Below are 23,417 nucleotides of genomic sequence, written 5' to 3'. Positions count from 1 at the left end.
ACTGGCCTCTGCGAGGGCCGCCAACACCACCGCCTGCAAGGGTGGTGTGTTTCACGCGGTGTGTATTCATGGGGTTCCGCGCTAAAGGCCACCAGGGCCAGCCAGTAGCCCCACGGGCCTTGCAGTGGAGAACACTGTCGAAGGCGTTCGGGACTCGAGGTCTCAGCTTGGAGATGTGACTCTCTGTCCGTCATTCCTCCGAGAGCACGAAATTTGTATTGCTCGGTGGGGAAGTCATCTGTGGTTGTCTCCGTAGAGAGGCTGGTCTTGCCGAGAGAATGTGGTATTTACACCGCAGGCTCCAGAACCACCGACAGACAGGAGCACGGCACAGTACTTCTTTGTGACAAGGGACATTTCAGCCCACAAGTTTATGGATATATAACCTGGCAATTGAAATCTACACGCGTTTATGTTCCTGCATAAATAATAACCGTGAGATCACCAATAAGATGTTTCCGCTATGTACTGGACAACTAACCCACGTGTGTGTGAACACAGGAGACACGTTGTCCTGCTGGGCAGCTTGTGAATGGATCATTAGCTTAACCAAGCACGGGTAGCCAGAGGCATGATAAGTTCAGCAGGGGATTAATAAAAAATCATCATTCATTTAATCCACATTTTAAATATATGCTTCCCAGGAATATATAACTGTTTAAAATTACAAGATAAATTCCCACGTTAACCACCGCAAAGTACTTACATTACATATAAATAAAGCAATATATTTTGCGAAATTCTCTTAGAAACTGATGAACATGTTATAAAATCCAGGTTGATATACAACGTCTCGTTAATAATAATAATACTTGTAAGCCAACTCTGTATCGATTAACGAGCCGTGAAATTTCACGGGGTGGCTCGGTCACGGATAACCTACACATTCAAAGTGGCGGCGGCGGTAACCCCCCATGGAATTTTCCAACTAACCCCATGTCCCCCGTGAAGATAGCTACAGCGATCACCTTGAACTAATCACGAAGCAATTCGAACAAACTCCAACGACTACAGCGGAAAGGCCCCAATGTACTTGGCGACTCTTTTTGTTGAGTGCGCGATGTTGCTTTAATGACGGCATTCCAACATCGAAATCGCTCTCACATCTACGAGTGCAGAACGCGTCCACCGTGTCACGATTTCAATTAATTTGTAAATATTTTACATTTTCATTATTTTGCAGAAACGGTAGTTAAACGTATCTCCTCTACTGGAAGTCAAAGGACGTGATTGACGATAGAGCATACCAATGAAAAAATATTGCAGGCGGCGTTAAAAGAAAAACACTTGATTATTTTATTCTTTAAACGCATTGCTAGAAAAAGTAATATCGTATAAAAAGTGGATAAATATGTTACAGTTCCCCAAAAAATACCAATATGTTTTAAGTCATCCCGAAGAAGAGAGAGTCTATCCGGTGAAGGGGTGTTTTGATTTGACACTCGAGTCAAAGTTGCCACATCACACGGCGATCCCAATTCAACTGTCACCTGTCGTATTTCTGTTCCGTCACCCTCATCCACAATCACGCATCGCCTCCGCCGCACAGGCAACGAGGCAACGCCGTGCAAATCACGAACATATTTTCATGCCCCTTCAATTTTTTCCGACAGAACATGTAAATATTTAAACACTAATATCTCACCGCAACGAACCATGGGCGGCAGGTCACGTCTGCCCGAGCACAAAACTACGTTACGTTGCGCCGCGCTGCTTATTTATTTACAGCGTTTTCCCCCCACCCCCCCCCCACCCCCCCCACCCCCCCACCCCCCCCCCCCCCCCCACAAAACGTACGACTCGTTGCCGAGATTCAACGTCTCATTTACAATGCGGTCATGCTGATGCCGCTGGGTCGCACGCCGTTAAAACAACAAACGACGAGGCGCCGTCTTTGACGACGCGACAAAAATAACCGAGCGCCGTCGGTGTTTTACGCGTTACGCTAAGAAGGGGGGGGGGGGGGCTAGGACCGCTGCGTGTGCGCTTCGCCCCGAGAACGCGCGGGTATCCGCTCATCGCGGTCCTACGTGCGCTGCCATCCTCTTGACGGGCAGCAGCGTTGTTTGTTCGAATGAAAGCAGGGAGACATCGCGAGTCTGCCGGTCGGCGCGACAGGCGAAACAACGTCGAGAGCGCCTGGCCCTGCCCGTAAAAGCGTCCGAGGGTGCTCATCTCCACTGGTGGCCATAAAGATCCGGCGGTGGCAATTTTCTCGCGAGCCGGGATGGTGGTGGAGGTAGCGGCGAGGGTTGGCGGATTGCACAAAACGTCGCGAAACTCCCTTTCCTGTGGGCTTCCAATTGCCGTAGCCTGGCTGGGTACAGCAATTGGACTCATCGCCATCTATTGGGGATAGAGCGTTGCTCCCTTGCACGCGTGGGTTTTCTCCGGGTGCTCCGGTTTCCTCCTATTTGCATGAACACTCGTCTCTTGGTCGAAAACATTTTAAAATAAAAATGCCCAATGCAGGACCGTCCTGCAAAAGAATCCTTGGACTCAGTGTGACTATTCCTGGATAAATAATAATAATAATTGTTATTATACAACATTGAAAGCCCATCTCTTCATAGGTCGACCACTGTTCACGTTTCGCATATTTACCTATCCCAGATGAATGATGGGCCGAGTCCATCATCCATCTGCGAGCTGAAATCCTCAACCAGGATTTGAGCTCGTAACTGGTCCGGTTGCAAGTCAAGGCCACAATCGCGCAAACACCACCCACGCGGTGGTGCACCGGCGTACACGCGTGACACACGTTACATTTGAATACGCTTTCACTCAGCACCTTTGCATATCAAACGCGACACATATTGCATGCAAAAATAAAAACCAAAATGTACTTTGAGTATACTCTTCAGCGCAATGGAGGCCATCAGCGCCACATCACCGCATTCTCCTTGCGACAGCTAAGACTGCGACCGATGAGCGACCCCCCCCAGGCACTTACCTCACCGGCAGCGTCCGGTCGCCCTTTCGCCGGTCCATCTCTCGCTGGGGCACCGGGTACCAGCGGAAGTTGAGTTTCCAGTTGAAGCCCCCGTACGTCATGTCAGATCCGGTCAGATACTCAAATGTCTCGTCACTGATGACGTCGATGACGGGACAGACCACTGCCCTCCTGTCAATTCACAGCGTTCCGTGTCAGCCGGGTTGCACGCGGGACGTTAAGAGCTCTCCGCGCGTCAAACATCATCACGGTGGCTGCCACCAGCTGCTTGCATTGAATGGATGTTGCAGCCAAGCGCTTTATACACTGCGTGTGTGTGTGTACGCATAGCGAATATGTGTGTAGGTATGTTGAACTTCATTCGCAACGTACGTAGCCAACCGTGCTAATCGGAGGTGCGGGGGAAGGACAGCAAACTAAACACACAAAAAGCAGTTTTCAACAAATGAGTTTTCAATCTTGATTTTAAAACGCATAGCTCAAGTGGCTTCCGAATATCATAATGAATATATAGAGAACTAAGCTTCAAATTAGTAACAGGGAAAAACTATAATTTATATAATGCACAATAATTAAATATTGATTTGACGCAGCAATGAAGAACGTTCCAAAAAATATTAACAATTCATGAAAGGTGAACATAGACTCCACACTTGCATAGCAGGTGTATTGGCCTATAACGGGAGTAAATTAACCCATGGCCGATGATTTTATGAAGCCACTCCTCCACACACTGGTTCACATTCAAAAGCTTGACACATTTGTCGCCAAAACCGTCGTTGTCATCATCATAAGCCATGATTTATCCACTGCTAATGAAGGTCTTCCTTGAGCCGTCACCATCCTTTCATGGTCTCGCAATGCAAATGATCCATCGAGCAAAATTCATTGGTACTTCATCGCTCCCTCTCTGCAGTGGGCACCATTCCTCGTTCGGCTCCCACTCCGTCGCTAGTCTCTTCTAGCGATGTGTTCTGCCCGAGCCCACTTATTTTCCTTGATGCTCGAGTACGCGAGCTCCCTGTGAACCTGACGATGCTGACGATGCTGCATGTAATCTCCAAAGACAACACCGGTGGTTGGTGCTGAAGCGGTAAATCATTTGGCCACGTTTGCTTCTGCACCTCCAATTAGCACGGGTGGCGATGTATGGTGCGAAAGAAGTTAAACATACATCCATCCATACGTAGATTCACGTGACACTTTGAGTCATTACCTGTGTCGGGTGGAGGAGGGTTTAGACACATTTTTCCACGACCTAACCAAGAAACCCAATTATGAATCTAAATACTGGTCGTGAAAGCGTGCACATACACCTGGTCTATATGATTATGTCTTTAGATTGCATATTAACACAGTGTTTCATCGATGCATATTCTCCGCGATGATCAATGGATTTGGAACATGGGCATTGCCAAAAAATATGGAACAAAAGACAAGAGGTGTACAGGAAGCAGGAAAATACGAATTAAAGATGACGTGCAATTCGAGAACATATGCAAGACTACTCTGGCTGCCAAAACGCTCCGATGTGGACTTCAACAACACTCCCGACGTGCCGTCGCTTCACCCCGCTGCGGTGTCACCACACGCGTACGCATGCGTGTAAAAAAGAACAAACCCAATTCGTGGCATGGACGCGAAGGGCTTTGGCCTAAAAGCACCGGCTCTTTTTGAGCGCGAACAACGGCGGGCGGCCGCTGCGCCGGCGGTGGCGGCGCACTTCTCACCTGTCCTCCTTGATCCTGGCCAAAAGGGGCTCCAGCCAGCCTGTCGTGGCCTCGCAGTGCGCGTCCAGAAACGTGATCACCTGACCCTGGGCGGCGGCCGCCCCCCTGAGTCGGGCGCGGATGAGGCCCGAGCGCTGCTCCATGCGGAGGAGCCGCACGGGCGTCTCCAGCTTGCGTACGTAGTCCTCCAGCGGCTTCTTCAGGAAATCTGTGAGAGACGTTCACATCATCGTCGTCGTTATCAATCGTCGCCACTTAATATTTATACCGCGCCTCCCATGCAGGACTTCTCGAGGTGCTTTGGGCGGCAGGGAACGCCCGGCCACAGCCCTCCCTGTGAGGCACAAGCTCAAGGCACCACCGGCCTGTAAGTGGGCATTCGTTTGCCAGCAGGGGGGCTGTGTTGCAATGCGGCATTTACCAATTAATTCATTTGTGTGTGCAATTTATCACACTCGGCAAATTTGGACCACCATTTTGGCACGCATGGCCTACGCTTTTCCGAATTGACGTCAAGGGGATGTTTGACGCTCGCCGTGAAGCAGGCGGTGTGTACCGCGGGCCAATAACGTGCAGCATTAACCAGGGCGGGCCACTGGGCTCGAACCGCGGGGGCTATGCAACAAGGAAGAGCTCGAGGGCAGTGTGATGTGGTCACCCCGAGATGGCCTGTGAACAGTGAAATTGCTTGCAAGCAAAAACGGCTTAATTCCATTTTGCACACTTAACCCGAGCGATCTCGCCGGCTGTAAAAAAATAAATAAACTGAGCGCAAAATATAATAACAATTATTCACGTGAATATTTAATTGCAACAAGATTTATGAACATGCGGTAGGTAAGGTCAAAGGGTGGCGATTACAAAAGCACTCGGGAGCTTGCAACCTTACGAGAAATAGTAGCAGTATTTGTTTGGTCACGTTCCAACTTTTTTTGCCATCGCGGCAAATAATAACAAAACAAAAACTGGGACAATTTAGTGTTATATAAGCCACTGTGGGAAAAGCATTGGCACAATTCTGTTTTTGCACTCAAACCCGCACTGCTGGTACCAAAGAGACTCCTTGCACCCCTCCTTCCATCTGCCTCTAAAAACCTGCTGCACCATCCACTTTCCATCTGCCCCGAAGCCTCCACACAAATCCATCTTCTTCCAGGTCACTTTCTTTGTGATTTAGTGAGCAGCTGCTCGCTTTCCTGCGTGGCTCTGCACATCCCTCATCCTATCAGGCCGACAAGCCCCCTCAGCCACCATCCATCACTCGGCCCAAGCAAGAACGCACGAGGGGAAAGGCGAACGCCTCATTCCATTCTGCGGCCCAAGTGGTTCTTGACGATTTCACTTCTACATTCTGACGGTTTGTTACTAACGGTATTGAGAGGGGCCAAAAAATAAATAAACAGCTGAGCAAGTCAGTCCAATCAGGGGGCCTCCCCGGTGACTTTAAAACGCTCAGTGGCTTAAACGTCTGTAAAATACTTCGGCAAGGACTACACACGAGGTCAATGTTATATATTCCACTTTGACGAGTGGAAAAATACAACGCACGGCTGTTGAACGTCTCTCCCGTGCAAAACCACCTGCCTACTCAAAACACAGGACAATTGGTTATGGTTAGAAAAATTCGGATCCAGTAATAGTGGTGGTCAGGGGCTATTGCAACAGGCTATGAATCCCAGCACCTGAGTTGAATTCCCGGTGATGGCAAACATCAGTGACGAGTGATATCTGAACAACACCTACCCCCGTCTCCTCACCTTGTTTAAACTATTTTATTTATTTTACCAGGTAAGGCCCACTCAGCTACAGAAGCGACCTGGCCACACATGATAGCCCAACGAAGTGGCTTATCACGTGGTAATGTATAGCAGCCAAATACTCTAAACGAATGTTTCTAAATGTGATGGGAAAAATCGGAGGACCCGGAGAAAATTCCACACGGCCACAGGGAAAACATTCAAATTCCAAATGTACAGGCATCATCAGGGTCAGGATCGAACCCACGACCTCATGCGTATCAGGCGAGGTAGTCAACATCTCGCCACCGTGACATCAAATTAGACTGACCAGTGTGGTGGTGAAGTAGCTCAAACCACCCCAAAGACACAACATTGAGAGGCCTTTCAAGAGAGTATTCACATCAAACCAACTCACTAAAGCACCAGATATAACGACAAAAAGAAAACATTGCAGCGCACAGATTTTTCGCGTAAATATTGGCGCACATTTGATTAAACATTTTTTAAAGTATCTGTTAACGTTTTTCCTAGCAAAGAAAAATGTATGCATTGCTTTTTATTCCTATTGCTGATGCACACGAAGCGAGTTGAATTACGAGCAGATGTTGCCAAACAACCAACATTTTCTTTTCATGCGGAAATTCGTTCTAGTGTTCTCAAGTGGAGAAAAAAACATTAACGAGCAAATCGGATTAAAAATCTTCACACCTTTCAAGAAAATATAACTTTTAAGTAACTAATTCGGCCGCATAACTTGCTCCTCTTGAGGACGGCACAGGGTGATGGTGACGATAAACAATTTAGTAAGAAAGCTATTTATGCAGGATACCACCAAATGGAAATATCCTTTTATATTTTCTCAAGAAGTCCTTTCATATTTTTTAATGGAAACTGGGCAGATAGGATCTGTCTGTCTTTGCTAGTGTATCATTAAAGACATTGGACCGCACACAGCACAATAAGCTGCTGGAATCGCGCAAGGACAAAAGTCTAACTCTGTTTCAGAGAGGTTAGTGCCCCCTACTGATAACGCCTGATCCCATTACGAGTCAGGAATTTGGGGTTCTCACGGTGGAGGGGTCGCCCTATCCAAGTCGAGCTCACGACTGATTCTGCGTAGCGACTGGAATTGACGGACCCCTGGTTGCGGCGTGGAGTAGTGACAGACCTAGACGTGTCCATTGCCCGGGTCCATTCCCTTGACGGGCCAACTCAGTGAAGGGTTGTTTCACTTTAATGGTGAGCTTGGTGTGGGTGGTGCGTGCCTGTGATCCGGCATTTTGGAGGCAAGGGATTGGTGGAGCGAACATTGGTGAAGATCGCAAACCAGCCAGGAAAGATGAGATTACGGCAAAGCTAGAGCTTGGAATCCATCTGTGCAGAGTTTTTAAACGTTGTCCCCTCGTATGCGCGAGTTGTCCCTGGGTTTCTGTGGCAGCCACTCATTCATGGAATCAGCCAAACGTCCCGATGGACGGCTCGCTTGAATAATAATAGTCCTATGTATATACTGTGTCGCTAAAAACTCAACGTATTATTGCATCACAAATGCATGCCTCGTGCCCATGGTTGAAAGAAAACCCTTGAGGGAACATCAATGGTCAAAGATAATGTGCAATGCTTTCGAGAGCCCTGAAAATTAGTGTTACAACTGGAACACAGATGTATCAGGGTACCGTATTGCAAAACAAAAGGTCCATTATATTCTATGAAACAATTTCAAAGTATTCTTCTTCTATTCTTATCCTTGCGTCCATAGGCAAGCGTCTCTGCGTATCAAAGCTCTTTTTCAGGAGGCTCCTGTCAGGTTTTCGGGTTACTCTTTGGTTCTTTCGGTACAGTCACGTAGAAAGAAAATAAATTGAATAATAGAATACGACGTTTCGATGTAGAACAAAATTTGAGAGAGAGACAAAACACAGACACGGAGAAACACACACAAGCAGAGAGAGAGAGAGACACACAGAGACACACAGAGAGAGAGACACAACATAGACACAGAGAGAGAGAGACACACAACATAGACACAGAGAGAGAGACACACAACATAGACACACAGAGACCCAGGTTTTCTGGTGTTGTTGCTTCTGTGTGTAATCTCAATTGAGTAATTTGCAGGTAAACTTTCAGCACTGGGATGCTTGACCAATACTAGTTATATTGTACGTGTGTGTGTTTGTTTGTTTTTCTAGCCATGGGAGGATACCCAGAACAGCTGAGTGAAAATCCACGCAGAACAGGGGGAGAACAAAAATTAACCCGTAAAAACAAAGTTTTTCACTCTAAATCCTTTATATGCGTGGTGGCTAGAGTCCTCTCGTCCTCTGGCTTGAGATGGCTGCCACCTATGGGTCAGATGATTGCCTGCCACCATTAAGCAATTGGTAATTCAATATAAAAAAAAATTCCTAAAAAGTGTAAAATTTTGGAAAAAAATTTTCACGAAAATTAATTGTCACGCACAACGAGTCTGTGTGCAAAATGTCAGCTCGATTGGATCACGGGAAGTGGGTTAAAAAACAACCGAAAGATTTGCACGGTCGTAAGCGCGCAAGCAAGCAAGCAAGTGAACTTAATATAAAGGATTTAAAAACCAACTCCGTCAAGAAAAAACGGCGCCCGAGTCGAGAATCAAACCCAGGCCCTTCTGCCCGTGAGGCACGAGTGTTTTACAGCGCGGCGCCCTTGCCCGCCAAAATCTCTTTCACGATTGCAATAGACCGACCGTTTAGTTTCATCGCAGCCTTTTGAGATTGCACGCAGGAGAATGGGGAAAAAAAACAAAATCCTCTCGTCAGATTTGCAACAAATGTGGTCTGCCGACAGTTTATCAGAACAATTGGTGCCTTGAAACGATATGGTGCCCCAGCCCAGAGGTCAAGGACAAGGTCAGAGTCAATTTTAAAAATGTCAGGAATCCGAGGCTTAAATTAAACGTGCGCAAGCAAATAAGCGGGAATAATGAGCCATTGCTTCTAGCGGGAACAATTTCCGCATAACAAGAAATAATGAAAGGAGATCTAATCATCCTTTTAATTGACCCTCCAGCACACTATAGCCTCAGACGGTCGCAAAGCTGTGGCAAAAACTGGATTGTCATCACATATTTATACTCGGCCTGGAATGGCAGTTCAATCTAAAGTGGCTCAAGACATTTAACCATCATTTAAGCCACAAAACGGTGAAAGTGCCCAATAAAATACCCTTCAGAGCCAACGTAAGAGTCATTTTTTGCTGAGCTGTTTCAATTGCCAGTCAGTCGCTCAGCTGTCATCACACCCTCAGGATTCAATGAGCAAATTTCCCCATGGAAGGAATGGACGTTTGGCACTCCGTGTGACAATAATGCGAATCTCGGTGTCATGATGAAAATGGTGACATATTTTACATGAATGGCAGCAATGGAAAATGCTCACAAATACAATCAACGTTTTTTTCATTCTTTTTTTTTAAGCAAAACCTTCACAAAAAAACGCATCTTGTAATTATTAGAACGCACGAGTCGTCATGGGCAACTGCACCACCATCACCTTTGGGTTAAAATGCGCATCGTGCAAAGTGTGAGCCTTATATAAGATAGAGAAGATAAAAGGTGCGACCCTGATATTTCATGCTTCATGCCACTGCTGGAAGAAGGGCATCCATGAGAGAGACACTCCCACGCCGGCCACATGTCTTGGAAGAGGTGGGAGAAGCCGTGCTTTGCCCCACCACACGTGGACCTGCCGATCGACTGAACTGTGACTACTGAACTGTGACTACTGAACTGGTAAATTATATATACTCTTTGGTTCTTTCGGTAAAGTCACGTAGGTATAAAATATAAAATAAATTAAATCAGGTGGGACAACCACAGGAATAGACAATCAGCAATTGACAATCAGCAATTGACAATCAGCAATTGACAATCAGCAATTGTCTCTTGCTGTGGTTGTCCCACCTGATGACGGACGCTTGTGTTGCGTCCGAAACGTCGTGATTTAATTTGTTTCATATTTTATACCCACGTGACTTTACACGAAAGAACCAAAGAGTATGGATCCTTGCAGTCACGAAAACTTCAAATCTAGAACGAACTGTGGTGTACCCATTTACACTGCTTGCTTAGCCTAATACAGTATTCATTTCCTGTTATTGGAAAGTGTGAATGATGATAATGGTGATGAAGTGTTTTGCAGGCAAACTGTTTCTACACCACTGCCAACCGATCCCTTGCGGGTTTTTTTTCTCTCTCCAGAACTTTCACTACTACCACGTGCTGCAACATTACTTATTTTCGCTCTGTAAACAGACACCCGAACATGCATTCATAATGCAAAACAGCCAACAACAGTCAAGTAATAGCAGGTCTGAGTTGGCGAGCCTCCACATCAATCTGCTCCACACTATCTGATGGACACGTGGTGTGTGTGTGTGCGCCCGACCACCCAGTTGTCTATCGTCGCCATCTCCGTTCAGCAGCACGTGGCGACACGCTGATTGGCCGGCACACTCGGACAGCGAGATTTGGACCTCGCGGATTTGCGGTCAGCGGCCCATTGGCCTGGAGCTCGCTACCCACTCACTCACCTACTCACCCACCCACTCATCTACTCACCCACTCACTCACCTACTCACCCACTCACTCACCTACTCACCCACTCACTCACCTACTCACCAACCCACTCATCTACTCACCCACTCACTCATCTACTCACCCACTCACCTACTCAGTAGTCCATTAGTCTGGAACTCACCACCCACTCACTCACCTACTCACCCACCCACTCACCTACTCAGTAGCCCATCAGCCTAAAACTCACCACCCACTCACTCACCTACTCACCTACCCACTCACCTACTCACCCACCCACTCATCTACTCACCCACTCACTCACCTACTCACCCACCCACTCATCTACTCACCCACTCACTCACCTACTCACCCACTCACTCACCTACTCACCCACCCACTCACCTACTCACCCACCCACTCATCTACTCACCCACTCACTCACCTACTCACCCACCCACTCACCTACCCAGTAGTCCATCAGCCTGGGACTCACCACCCACTCAGTCACCTACTCACCCACCCACTCACCTACTCAGTAGTCCATCGGACCTGAAACTCACCACCCACTCAGTCACCTACTCACCCACCCACTCACCTACTCAGTAGTCCATCGGACCTGAAACTCACCACCCACTCACTCACCTACTCATCTAGTCACCCACTCACCTACTCAGTAGTCCATCAGTCTGGAACTCACCACCCACTCACTCACCTACTCACCCACTCACTCACCTACTCACCCACTCACTCATCTACTCACCCACTCACTCACCTACTCACCCACTCACTCACCTACTCACCCACTCACTCACCTACTCACCAACCCACTCATCTACTCACCCACTCACTCATCTACTCACCCACTCACCTACTCAGTAGTCCATCAGTCTGGAACTCACCACCCACTCACTCACCTACTCACCCACCCACTCACCTACTCAGTAGCCCATCAGCCTAAAACTCACCATCCACTCACTCACCTACTCACCTACCCACTCACCTACTCACCCACCCACTCATCTACTCACCCACTCACTCACCTACTCACCCACTCACTCACCTACTCACCCACCCACTCACCTACTCACCCACCCACTCATCTACTCACCCACTCACTCACCTACTCACCCACCCACTCACCTACCCAGTAGTCCATCAGCCTGGGACTCACCACCCACTCAGTCACCTACTCACCCACCCACTCACCTACTCAGTAGTCCATCGGACCTGAAACTCACCACCCACTCAGTCACCTACTCACCCACCCACTCACCTACTCAGTAGTCCATCGGACCTGAAACTCACCACCCACTCACTCACCTACTCATCTAGTCACCCACTCACCTACTCAGTAGTCCATCAGTCTGGAACTCACCACCCACTCACTCACCTACTCACCCACTCACTCACCTACTCACCCACTCACTCACCTACTCACCCACTCACTCACCTACTCACCCACCCACTCACCTACTCACCCACCCACTCATCTACTCACCCACTCACTCACCTACTCACCCACCCACTCACCTACCCAGTAGTCCATCAGCCTGGGACTCACCACCCACTCAGTCACCTACTCACCCACCCACTCACCTACTCAGTAGTCCATCGGACTTGAAACTCACCACCCACTCATTCACCTACTCACCCACCCACTCACCTACTCAGTAGTCCATCGGACCTGAAACTCACCACCCACTCACTCACCTACTCATCTAGTCACCCACTCACCTACTCAGTAGTCCATCAGTCTGGAACTCACCACCCACTCACTCACCTACTCACCCACCCACTCACCTACTCACCCACCCACTCATCTACTCACCCACTCACTCACCTACTCACCCACCCACTAACCTACTCAGTAGTCCATCGGACCTGGAACGCACCACTCACTCACTCACTCACCTACTCACCCACCCACTCACCTACTCAGTAGTCCATCGGACCTGGAACTCACCACTCACTCACTCACCTACTCACCCACCCACTAACCTACTCAGTAGTCCATCGGACCTGGAACTCACTCACTCACCTACTCACCCACCCACTAACCTACTCAGTAGTCCATCGGACCTGGAACTCACTCACTCACCTACTCACCCACCCACTAACCTACTCAGTAGTCCATCGGACCTGGAACTCACCACTCACTCACTCACCTACTCACCCACTAACCTACTCAGTAGTCCATCGGACCTGGAACTCACCACCCACTCACTCACCTACTCACCAACCCACTCACCTACTCAGTAGTCCATCGGACCTGGAACTCACCACTCACTCACTCACTCACCTACTCACCCACCCACTCACCTACTCACCCACTCACTCACCTACTCACCCACCCACTCACCTACTCACCCACCCACTCACCTACTCAGCGGTCCATCGGCCTGGGACTCACTGCCGCTGTGTGATGTTCGAGACACCTTCACCGACAATTTACCAGGTCAGTAGGAACAGACAGAAGTGTTCAATAGAGATAACAATATATGCATTTTGTGCACTCGTGATAACCCAGGCTATAAGAGCTGTGCCTTTATCAATGTACCTACTTACTCTTGGATCGAGTAAATGATGTTGATTCACTCTTCAACACACCGGTAGGCTAAAGTAGTGAACTATTTGTCCTTTGTAAACGTGACACATTTTTTACTATTTGGCCGTGTCGGGTGGTGGAGGGTTACGACACATTTATAAATAAGGCGATCTGACCCATATTATGAATTGTACTCAAAATGAGCATTGGGAGAGTGTGCATCTCCATCGTGGGGACAACGCTCCCTCGTCAAGGGCGTTGATCACCTCCATACATTATTTTATTTAAGCCCTGGTTTGTCAAAGCCCGTGGATGACTGCATCGGTTTCTAACGAATCAACCTTCTTTTCCTTATTTTACATTCATAGAGCGCCTGTAGAGCTCAGGGCGCTTTGTGACAATAACATCGCGTGATCTTGATGGCAAGGGGCGGTGCAAGGGCCGAGGAATGAGTGGCCGTAACAGAGGGCAGCAGGGGAGGGACGGGAGGGAGTGGAGGGGTGCGCGGAGGGAAGGGGAAAGCAATGGGCGATGGTGAAGAGGTGGGTGAGGCTTTGAGAGAGGAACGGAAAAAAAATTAACCCGTAAAAACAAAGTTTTTAACTATAAATGCTTTATATGCATGGCGGCTAGAGTCCTTTCGTCCGCTGGCTTGAGATGGCTGCCCCCTATGGGTCAGATGATTGCCTGCCACCATTAAGCAATTGGTAATTAAATATAATTTTTATTTTCCTAAAAAGTGTAAAATTTTTGAAATTTTTTTTCACGAAAATGTATTGTCACGCACAACGAGTCTGTGTGGAAAATGTCAGCTCGATTGGATCACGGGAAGTGGGTTAAAAAACGACCGAAAAATTTGCACGGTCGTAAGCGCGCAAGCAAGTGAACTTAATATAAAGGATTTTAAAAGGCAGCAGACATCGTTGCTGCTCGCAGCAGCAGACATCGCGGCTATCGCGATTTTCACCTGAAGACGGGCGCTTGTGTTGCGTTCGAAACGTCGTGATTTATTTTGTTCTATTTCTACCTACGTGACTTTACCGAAAGAACCAAAGAGTATGGGATTTCTGCGGTCACGAAAGCTTCAAATCATGGTTGAGAGAAAAAAGGTTAAAGGAGGGGGACTGCTCAATGTACGGGGGGGGGGGGGGGGGGGTTGATTCCAGTGGTAGGGTGCAAGGAGGGAGGATGGAAAACGACATTGGATACGGGGAGACAGGGACAGAGAGACACAAAGAAGTCTACAGAAAATGGGCATAACTGGTGCAGTGGTTTTTTTTTTATTTTGCTTTATTTTTCTACCTACGTGACTTTGCCGAAAGAACCAAAGAGTATGAACACACCGCTTTGCGAGCAAGGCCGGCGTGCTTTGTATCAGAAGGTGCCCCTTTTCCTCCCCCCTGCCAGTGTAGATCTGTGCTTATGTAAGACGTGCTTAGACCGGGGTTTACTGGAATTGATACGGATATGTCTTTTCTAGAATCCGATTGATATTATGTGCGCAGTCAACGGTAGAATAAACATACACGAATTCACATTTCATTCGGTTCTCTGTGACATTTGTGAACAAAGCGTACAGTATACATATATGTGTGTGCGATAAGAGGCCAAGAGGTCTAAAGTTCCTCAAATCAGTTGTCTCCCTATTCAAATAGAAGATTTATCAAGGCATACTTCCGTGATTGAGGCATTTAATTTCTGTATAAACATTTAGGCAATAAGTCCGCGAGTTCTCTCAACAACCATTCCCACTTCATTGATAATATCCACAATTACTCTATCGGGTGCTAAGGCTTTTCACTTTTCTTACTTTTCATTTTCAAACCGTGACAGGCGGTGGTTATCTCTTCAGATGTGACATTGGAAAAATCCTCCTCCTACTCAACCAAAAATGATTAATTTCCTTGGGTATATGATTGTTTTGCTCTAAAGATCCGCAGAGAATTCCTTAACATTTTTACGACTATCTCTCTCTCTCTCTCTCAAGCCCTTTCTACGGTTCAATCCTCGTCTCTTCGGGCCACGATTTATGAATTAATAATAATCAACTTGTACGTGCACAGTAGTCGCTCACTCTCGTCGAGAGACAGCAGAGAGTGGCTTAGAGGGTGCAAGGTTGGAACCAGAGACAGCTGAAAGGTCACAGCCAGGCGGTGAGCCGATGGCAAATTCCTCCCCCCCCCCCCCCAGTCCTCCCCCAACTCCTGTGGTCCTCTATGTCCTGAGGCGTTATTGGCCAATCGGTGGATGATAAGCGAGAGGAAACCGGAGCTTCCGGTGAAAAGCCATTCGCGCTTGGGGTCGGCGTTCTATCCCACACAGCAGCGGGCCCCAACCTTGTTGGCACCAGGGACCGGTTCGTGGAAGACAATTTTTTCACGGACCGGGAGGGGTTCATCATTGGGTCTTTCCCCCTTTTCAAAGAAGCTCTCCAGCGACGTTTGTTTTTTACTCATTGTGGCTACTAGGGGTTAGCAGCTTGTGGGCTCACCAAAACTGTGACTGAGACAAGTGCGCGGTGCGGGAACGAGGCGTGGACGGAAGTGGTCAATAATAAAATAATGGGGTGGGCCACGCACGGACTCACCGCTCTCACCTCCTGCTGTGTGGCCCGTCGAACAGGTGGAGTCTATATTTCAGAATCAAAATCAGAATGTGTATTTATACTGGAGGAATCCGATGAGCTATAAAGATATTTTTTCACAGATGTCCAGCCGGGGCACGGGGTAAGAACGTTACAACAACAAACGGTACAAAAACACGATATGAATGTAGAGTAGAAGAAAGGTTAAACAAATCACCCAACCACAAACAAATACAACAACTAAACCATCCCCATCCTACCAGACAAAGCCCACTGAGGTATTAAATTATTTTTCAAAAGCGACCCGACCACAAATGATAGCTCAACAAGGTGGCTTATCATTTGTACTTTTATAGCATCGAAATCATCTAAATAGTCTAACCGCATGTTTCTAAATGTGGTGGGACAAACCGGAGGGCCCGGATAAAAAAAAAATCCACGCGACCACGGGGAGAACACGCAAACTCCAAGTATACAGGCGACAGGCTCAGGATCGAACCAGGCGAGGAAGTAACATTGATCACCGTGGTGCCCCTTAAATAAATAAAGTATACAAGTTCATATTCTTAGGTTTTTTCGGTAAAGTCACGTAGGTAAAACATTAAAATTAATAAAAGTAAAATCAAATAAAAATCACGACGTTTCGGAGGCAACACAAGCTTCCGTCTTCAGGTGGAACCGTCACAGCCACCTGAAGACGGAAGCTTGTGTTGCCTCCGAAACGTCGTGATTTTTATTTTATTTTACTTTTATTAATTTTAATGTTTTACCTACGTGACTTTACCGAAAAAACCTAAGAATATGAATCCTTGCAGTCACGAAAGCTTCAAATATAGAATTAATATACAAGTTCAAATGACATAATCAATTCACAAGCTTTGGAAAGGCCAGGGAATGGCATCATGACCCCCCCCATGGGAAGGGAGCACCACAACATGCGCAATCCACCAACCCTCGTCTCTACAAACCAGTGGAGGTCAATCATTGATGTACCTTCTTTGTGCGTTCATGATCACATTGCTTATTGTCAGATCTAAAATCATGTTTGCGTTGAGCGTCAGTCATTTGCTCATTCTTTTCCCAATTATTAATCTAGATTTGAAGTTTTCGTGACTGCAGGAATCCATACTCTTTGGTTCTCTCGGTAAAGTCACGTGGGTACAAAATAAATTAAATCACGACGGGCCCTTGTGTTGCGCCCGAAACGTCGTGATTTAATTTATTTTGTACCTGCGTGACTTTCTTCTTGGTTTGTTCGGTAAAGTCACGTAGAAGGGAAGTAATAAAATAATAAAAATTAAACATAATAAAATACAATTCTCACGACGTTTCGGCCACAACGCAAGCAGCCGTCCTCAGGTCATTCTTCACCTGAGGACGGCTGCTTGCGTTGTGGCCGAAACGTCGTGAGAATTGTTTCATTTTATTATGTTTTATTTTTATTATTTTATTACTTCCCTTCTACGTGACTTTACCGAAAAAACCAAGAAGATGAATCCCTGCAGTCACGAAAGCTTTAAATCGAAATTCTGCGTGACTTTATCGAAAGAACCAAAGAGTATGTTTTCCCAATTATGTTACAGGAGTTCTATGTATGCAATATTTCACTTGATATTTTAATAACTCTTCACATATATCCATTTTTTTACGTGAATTTTGTGACGATAAGAGTTTCTTGGGCCAGGCTGCGTGAATGTAAAAGTGTAGAAAAAAAGCAATTTGTAGTTTAAGAAAAAGTTGCACCATGTTTTCTTTAGCTCGCCACTTATTTGGCACTATTCCATTATACCGTTCGTAGCAAAACACAGGGTACAAAATATACATGTGAAAAACAGCCAAGAAATGGGCAACACACTCAGTGAGTCTATTCGCAGTGGCACTAGAAACATCTTTCTGAAACAAAGTATAATCATGAAAAGCAACTGAAGCAAAAACACTTAAACGTGCTTATGGATTCAAAACATGGAACTCTGACAAAGTACATGGGAGCAAAAGCTGAAAAGCGCACAAAGTAGTGTGTCGAGATGCATGCTGGGTATTGCACTGAGAGACAAAAAGCAACACATGGATAATGTAACAGACTCAAACTAGAGACAACATACCGACTCCTCGGGAAAACTATGTAGGCTTTCAGCAGAACACATCGCTAAGGGATAGTTGCAATTACGCGTGACTGGTGTTAGAAAGGCTGCCAAAAGAATGGTAATGTCCAAAGGAGACCACAACCGTGGCGACGGAGTGATGAGATTAGCTCGTGTGCAGGTGGACTGTGACAGTGGCCCCCCTCATGATCTGGAGAGGGCATGCATCGAGCACTGGATAGAACACGGCCGACGAAAATAGGACCCTGGCAGGGATCATATTCTCTCCGCGAACGCCCGCTGTTTTGTCGACTGCCCGCGAAACGGTCGGCATTGTATATTCACTGTGGGTGGCAATGTTGCTCAAGCACAATTAGTACCCGCGTGAGGAAACCGACACGACAGAGAAGCCTTTTGCAGAGTCAACCGCTTGACACAGCGTACGAACTCGGAACCCTCCAATTGTGGGTTTGAGCAAGCGTTTAGGTACGTACGTATAACTTATTTTGCACCGTACTTAGCCGACCGTGCTAATCGGAGGTGTGGGGTAAACGACTTCATCTGTGTTGGTATTCTGAGATATGTGGCTCTTTTTCAGAAGCCACCTGGTCACAAACGATAGCTTAACAAAGTGACTAATCAAGTGGGATAAACACATAATGTTGATTCTAAATGTGGAGGGAAAAACACCGGAGGACCTGGAGAAAAATCCACACGGCCACGCGGAGAGAGAGAAAGACGCGAACTGCAAATATACAACAAGCATCGACAGGGTTGTGATTGAACCCACAACCTCCTGTATACCAGGCGAGATAGTTAACATCTACACGAGGCGGTGACGCGGGCGGCACGCCAGCCTTGGGGCTAGGCCGGTTGCGGGGGGGGGGGGGTGAGGGGGGTGAGGGGGGTGAGGGGGGTTGGGGGGGTGTGGGGGGGTGGGTGGAGTGGGGGGGGGGAGTGGGGGGGGTTATGGGGGGTGGGGGTGGGTGGTATTTGGGGTGTTGGGGGTTGTGTGGGGGTGTGGGGGAGTGGGGGTTATGTGGGGTGGGGGGAGTGGGGGAGTGGGGGGTGGGTGGAGTGGGGGGTGGGGGGGTGGTGGTATTTGGGGTGTTGGGGGTTGTGTGGGGGTGTGGGGGGTTGGGGGTTTTGGGGGGTGGGGGGGGGGGGGTGGGGGGGTGGGTGGAGTGGGGGAGTGGGGGGGGGTTATGGGGGGTGGGGGTGGTATTTGTGGGGGGGGGTGGGGGGTGGGGGCCGGGCCCACCTCTCTCGCTGGCGTCGTCCACCAGCACGATCTCCGTGAGGAGGTGTCGCGGGGAGCGGCCGATGACGCTGTGCAGCGTGCGTAGCAGCGTGCTCCACGCCTCGTTGTGGAACACGATGACCACCGAGGTGGCGGGCAGCCCGTCCGCGTACGCCTTCGTCTTGCACCTGGGCACACCGGGTTTGCAATGCGGGGCGTCGGCGAGGTCAATTTTTGTATTTTATATTTTTTTGCTAAAAGGGAAAAATTCATGGGCGGACAAGGCGCAAGAAGATAAAAAAAAATCGATAATTAAAGTAAAGGTCAAGGAATGAGGTGCACCACCTAAAAATTAACTCGCGTTTTTGTTTCAATCATTTTTTTTTATTTATAATTACAACTCAACACGAGCCCGACACAAAGCGGCTATCACGGGGCGAACGAACGCCCGAGGTTGGGCGCTGCGGGGCTTCGTGAAGGGGGAGAATTGGGCTCACTGGCCCACCCAGGTTGCGGGACCACAAGCGAGGGCATGAAAACGTTGAAATGGGGAGTGGGAAAAGGGTCGGGGGAAGGACAACGAATGGGACAAAAAAAACACAGGGGACAGGGCAGAAGAGGGGAAGGGGGGGGGGGGAGAACCGGGGGTGGGGGGTGAGAAGGGGGACATTTTTACAAACTAAGTTGCTATATTTCTACATTCAAAAATAATACAATTATCGAATGCATGGTTTCCATGGGACAGCCATATGCCCCTCCAGCCCCCACCCAACGTGATGTGCCATGAACAACAGATTTGTATTTTCGGCGCATGATGCATGGCATGTTTGAAAGGAAATAAGGGAAGTGCCTAATCTAATTTGCTATTGCAGCCATTTCCAAGATTTCACTTGAGACGTTATCTAAACTCACGATGTTCACAAGGACCATGACCCCCTCCCAGACAGCATTCAGCACTGCCGTTGCCTGGGCTAGCAGCAGGGTGGATCAACCAGAGCAGCCTGCTGGCCCACCACCACTTTTCATTACAATAATGCTTACATGAATAATGAAAGAAGTCATCAAGGTATATTTAAGTTTCAGTTGAGTAAAAAAAAATTCTGCCGTGTAATTTCGTTTTTTGTTGTTGTTTAACGTTCGCAATCAATGGAGTGAATGCGAATTTGAATGAGATCGTCCCTACGCCCCTTCTGGCATGCGCTTTTCTCGGTGCCCTATCTCCGATTAGCACGGTTGGCGACATGCGGTGTGAAAGAAGTTCAAAGGGCAAACGTACGCGCACACGTACGTAGTACTCTCATTGGGCCAATCCGAGCGTCCAACGGAAGTGACGTCACAGAGCACCACAAAGCACCAAGCCAAATATTACACCATTGGAACCTCATTTGCCAGTAAAAAATATGATAATTGTTTTTTTACCCTTCTATCTGGCAACAAAACTGACACCTTTTTTTAGGTGCGCCTTTTGGCGTCATCTGATCCAACCCATGTGAGACTAGGCTCTAAGGAAAGCTGTCTCGGGTGTGGACCAATCAACTTCAAGGACAGTGCATATATTATCAGTTATGTTTTTTGTTTGCATTATGGCTGCAGGTATTGTGGTCTATGCAAACATGACTCCTTATAAAAAAAGGTATCAGTTTTGTTGCCAGATAGAAGGGTAAAAAAACAATTATCATCCAAATATTACAATCGAATTGGGTCATGACAATAGAGCAAAACCAGCCTCGGTTTGCAAATAATGTTCCAGGAATTAATAGCCAGCCCATAGCTGATAATGCACTCCAGATGAGACAAAACACAGCTATTACTCGACTGTCCTGATCAATGGGATGTTCATTTATCCACTCAGGCATATGTATTATTATGTGGCTATGGTTAGAAAGCAGCACCCTTTGTATCGTATTTCATGTTCAGGATCAGAGGGAGATGTACGGAACTGCTTATCACAACGTCCTGCCATTGACACGAACGCTTATTTGAAAGCCAAGCGATATCAGGAAAGACAAGTTACAATCTGAGTGAAGAAATAAAAAAATGCTTTAAGAGGAATAATGTAATCAACCACACATAAAACATTCATCGCAGGTCTTTTTGTGGCGCTTTGATGCCATTCAAGAAAGGAGATTACAATGAAATTCCCCAAAAAGTTGCGTCGGAGTTAAACAGAGGCATGCCATGCAACATTGAAATTACAAAAAAAAAGCTCATGACACAATGGTTTTAGATTATTCAAATTAACTCGTAGCATTTAAATACATCATCAACACTTACGACTTACCCTTAGGTTTTTTCGGTAAAGTCACGTAGGTAAAAAATAAAATAAAAAAATTACTAAAAGTAATAATATCAATAAAATAAAGCAATCTTTATTATTTTATTTTATTTCTATTCTAAAATAATAATATATTATTATAAAATAAAATAATATATTATTATTCTATTTTATTTTTATTATTACTTTTAGTAGTAAAAAAAAAATTACCTACGTGACTTTACCGAAAAAACCTAAGAGTATGAATACTTACGACATATCTAGGTGGTGAAGGTAAAAGAAACATCCCTGAAATCCCTTCCTCGTGCTATTGCTGGCAGAAGGAGATTCCCGCTTGATGGAGCTCGTGAGAGACCCTCTTCCACCCAGTCCAAGTGGAGGGGGGGGGGGTGTACACGTGGCCTCCCGATCGACTCACTTTGGTGTACCCAATTACACTGCCGACCCAGTGACGGATTATCGTAGTAGCAAAAGTAGCTACATGTGCAGTAGCTACATGTGTAGTAGCTGCATGTGTAGTAGCTGCATGTGTAGTAGCTACCCGTGTAGTAGCTACGGGCCCCGCACTCTCAAGGGCCCAGCTACACGTGTAGTAGCAACATGTGCAGTAGCTACATGTGCAGTAGCTACATGTGTAGTAGCTGCACGTGTAGTAGCTGCGGGCCCCGCACTTTCAAGGGCCCCGCTCTCAATGCTTTCAAGCTATCAATTCTGGCTCAGTGATTCTGCACTTGCTCTATTACTATAGTACAATACCGCCTTCAACTTTTATGAACGACTGGGCCTTTAAGGTTAGAGATTTGTCGTACTACCTGGCTGTATTGCAAATCAAAAAATAAAATAACTTTACTATGCAAGTAAAAAACATTTGTGTTTATTTATTTATTTAGGGCCCCTCTATAACATACTACAGGCCCCGCACTAGCTTCATCCGGCACTGTGCCGACTGCATATACAATTGATCAAAATACATTTTCATCCATTGGAACACAAATGTATGAACCCTGCAGGACACAATTATACAATCAGCGAAACAATCCCTTCAAATAAACACCATCGCTGCGTTGATCTTGAGCTCCTCTCGAGCCAACGTGAACAATTTCCCCACCACCGCAGAGTGCGCACACGCCAATCGCACAATGTGTGCGCTCCGAGGTTCTCGCCGCTTGGGAATCATTTCGGCCTCACTTTGGCTCAAATCGGCCGCAGAGCCATGGCGCTGCATCGTGTCGAGCCACTTGGTCTATTTAGCAGCAAAAAGAAAATTGATCAAGAACACGTCGATGGATCGAGCGGAGCTGGAGGATGAGTGAGCGTGGCGAGGGAGGCTGTTTAAATAAATAGCTCGACGCATATGTACCCACGTGTGTTGAACTTCTTTCGCACCATTAGTCACCAATCGTGCTCATCGGCGGTGCGGGATGACCGGATTGGAGAGCGGTGGTGAATACAGATCGACGCGCAGCAACGGGACGGACGGACGGATGGACTATTGGACGGACGGACGATTGGACGGATGGAAGGGCAGCACGAGAATTCCAAGGGCGTGGGAGGCTGAGATAGATGGATGTGGGGAGATGATGCCACGAAGCCATGATCAGTAAAAAAAAAAAACCAGCCCCAATCTTTGGGGGGGGGGGGGGGGGGGGGAGAGCATCAAGTGCCACGCTCGTGTGCTGCCGTAACGCGGCATGAGTTTTAGGAAGCAACGCGCC

The 23,417-nt window shown here is 47.3% G+C and overlaps 1 protein-coding gene across 1 annotated transcript in view; it reads right to left on the bottom strand.

The window, feature by feature from the left end:
- The window catches only part of LOC144727742 (polypeptide N-acetylgalactosaminyltransferase 13-like), a 90,446-nt gene that overhangs the window by 30,508 nt on the left and 36,521 nt on the right, over positions 1 to 23,417 (bottom strand). Inside the window, exons 4-6 of the mRNA XM_078606840.1 lie at positions 19,449 to 19,615; positions 4,684 to 4,891; positions 2,954 to 3,124 (exon numbers count right to left, since the gene is read on the bottom strand). Of these exons, the coding sequence (XP_078462966.1) occupies positions 2,954 to 3,124; positions 4,684 to 4,891; positions 19,449 to 19,615 (546 nt within the window). The remainder of the gene's footprint in view (positions 1 to 2,953; positions 3,125 to 4,683; positions 4,892 to 19,448; positions 19,616 to 23,417) is intronic.

This window comes from Lampetra planeri, chromosome 1 (genome assembly GCF_965212315.1).
Source record: "Lampetra planeri chromosome 1, kcLamPlan1.2.h2, whole genome shotgun sequence".
Taxonomy (NCBI): Eukaryota; Metazoa; Chordata; class Hyperoartia; order Petromyzontiformes; family Petromyzontidae; genus Lampetra; species Lampetra planeri.
The sequence above is the reverse complement of the archived record's forward strand: the minus strand, read 5'-3'. Positions and strand labels throughout refer to the sequence as shown.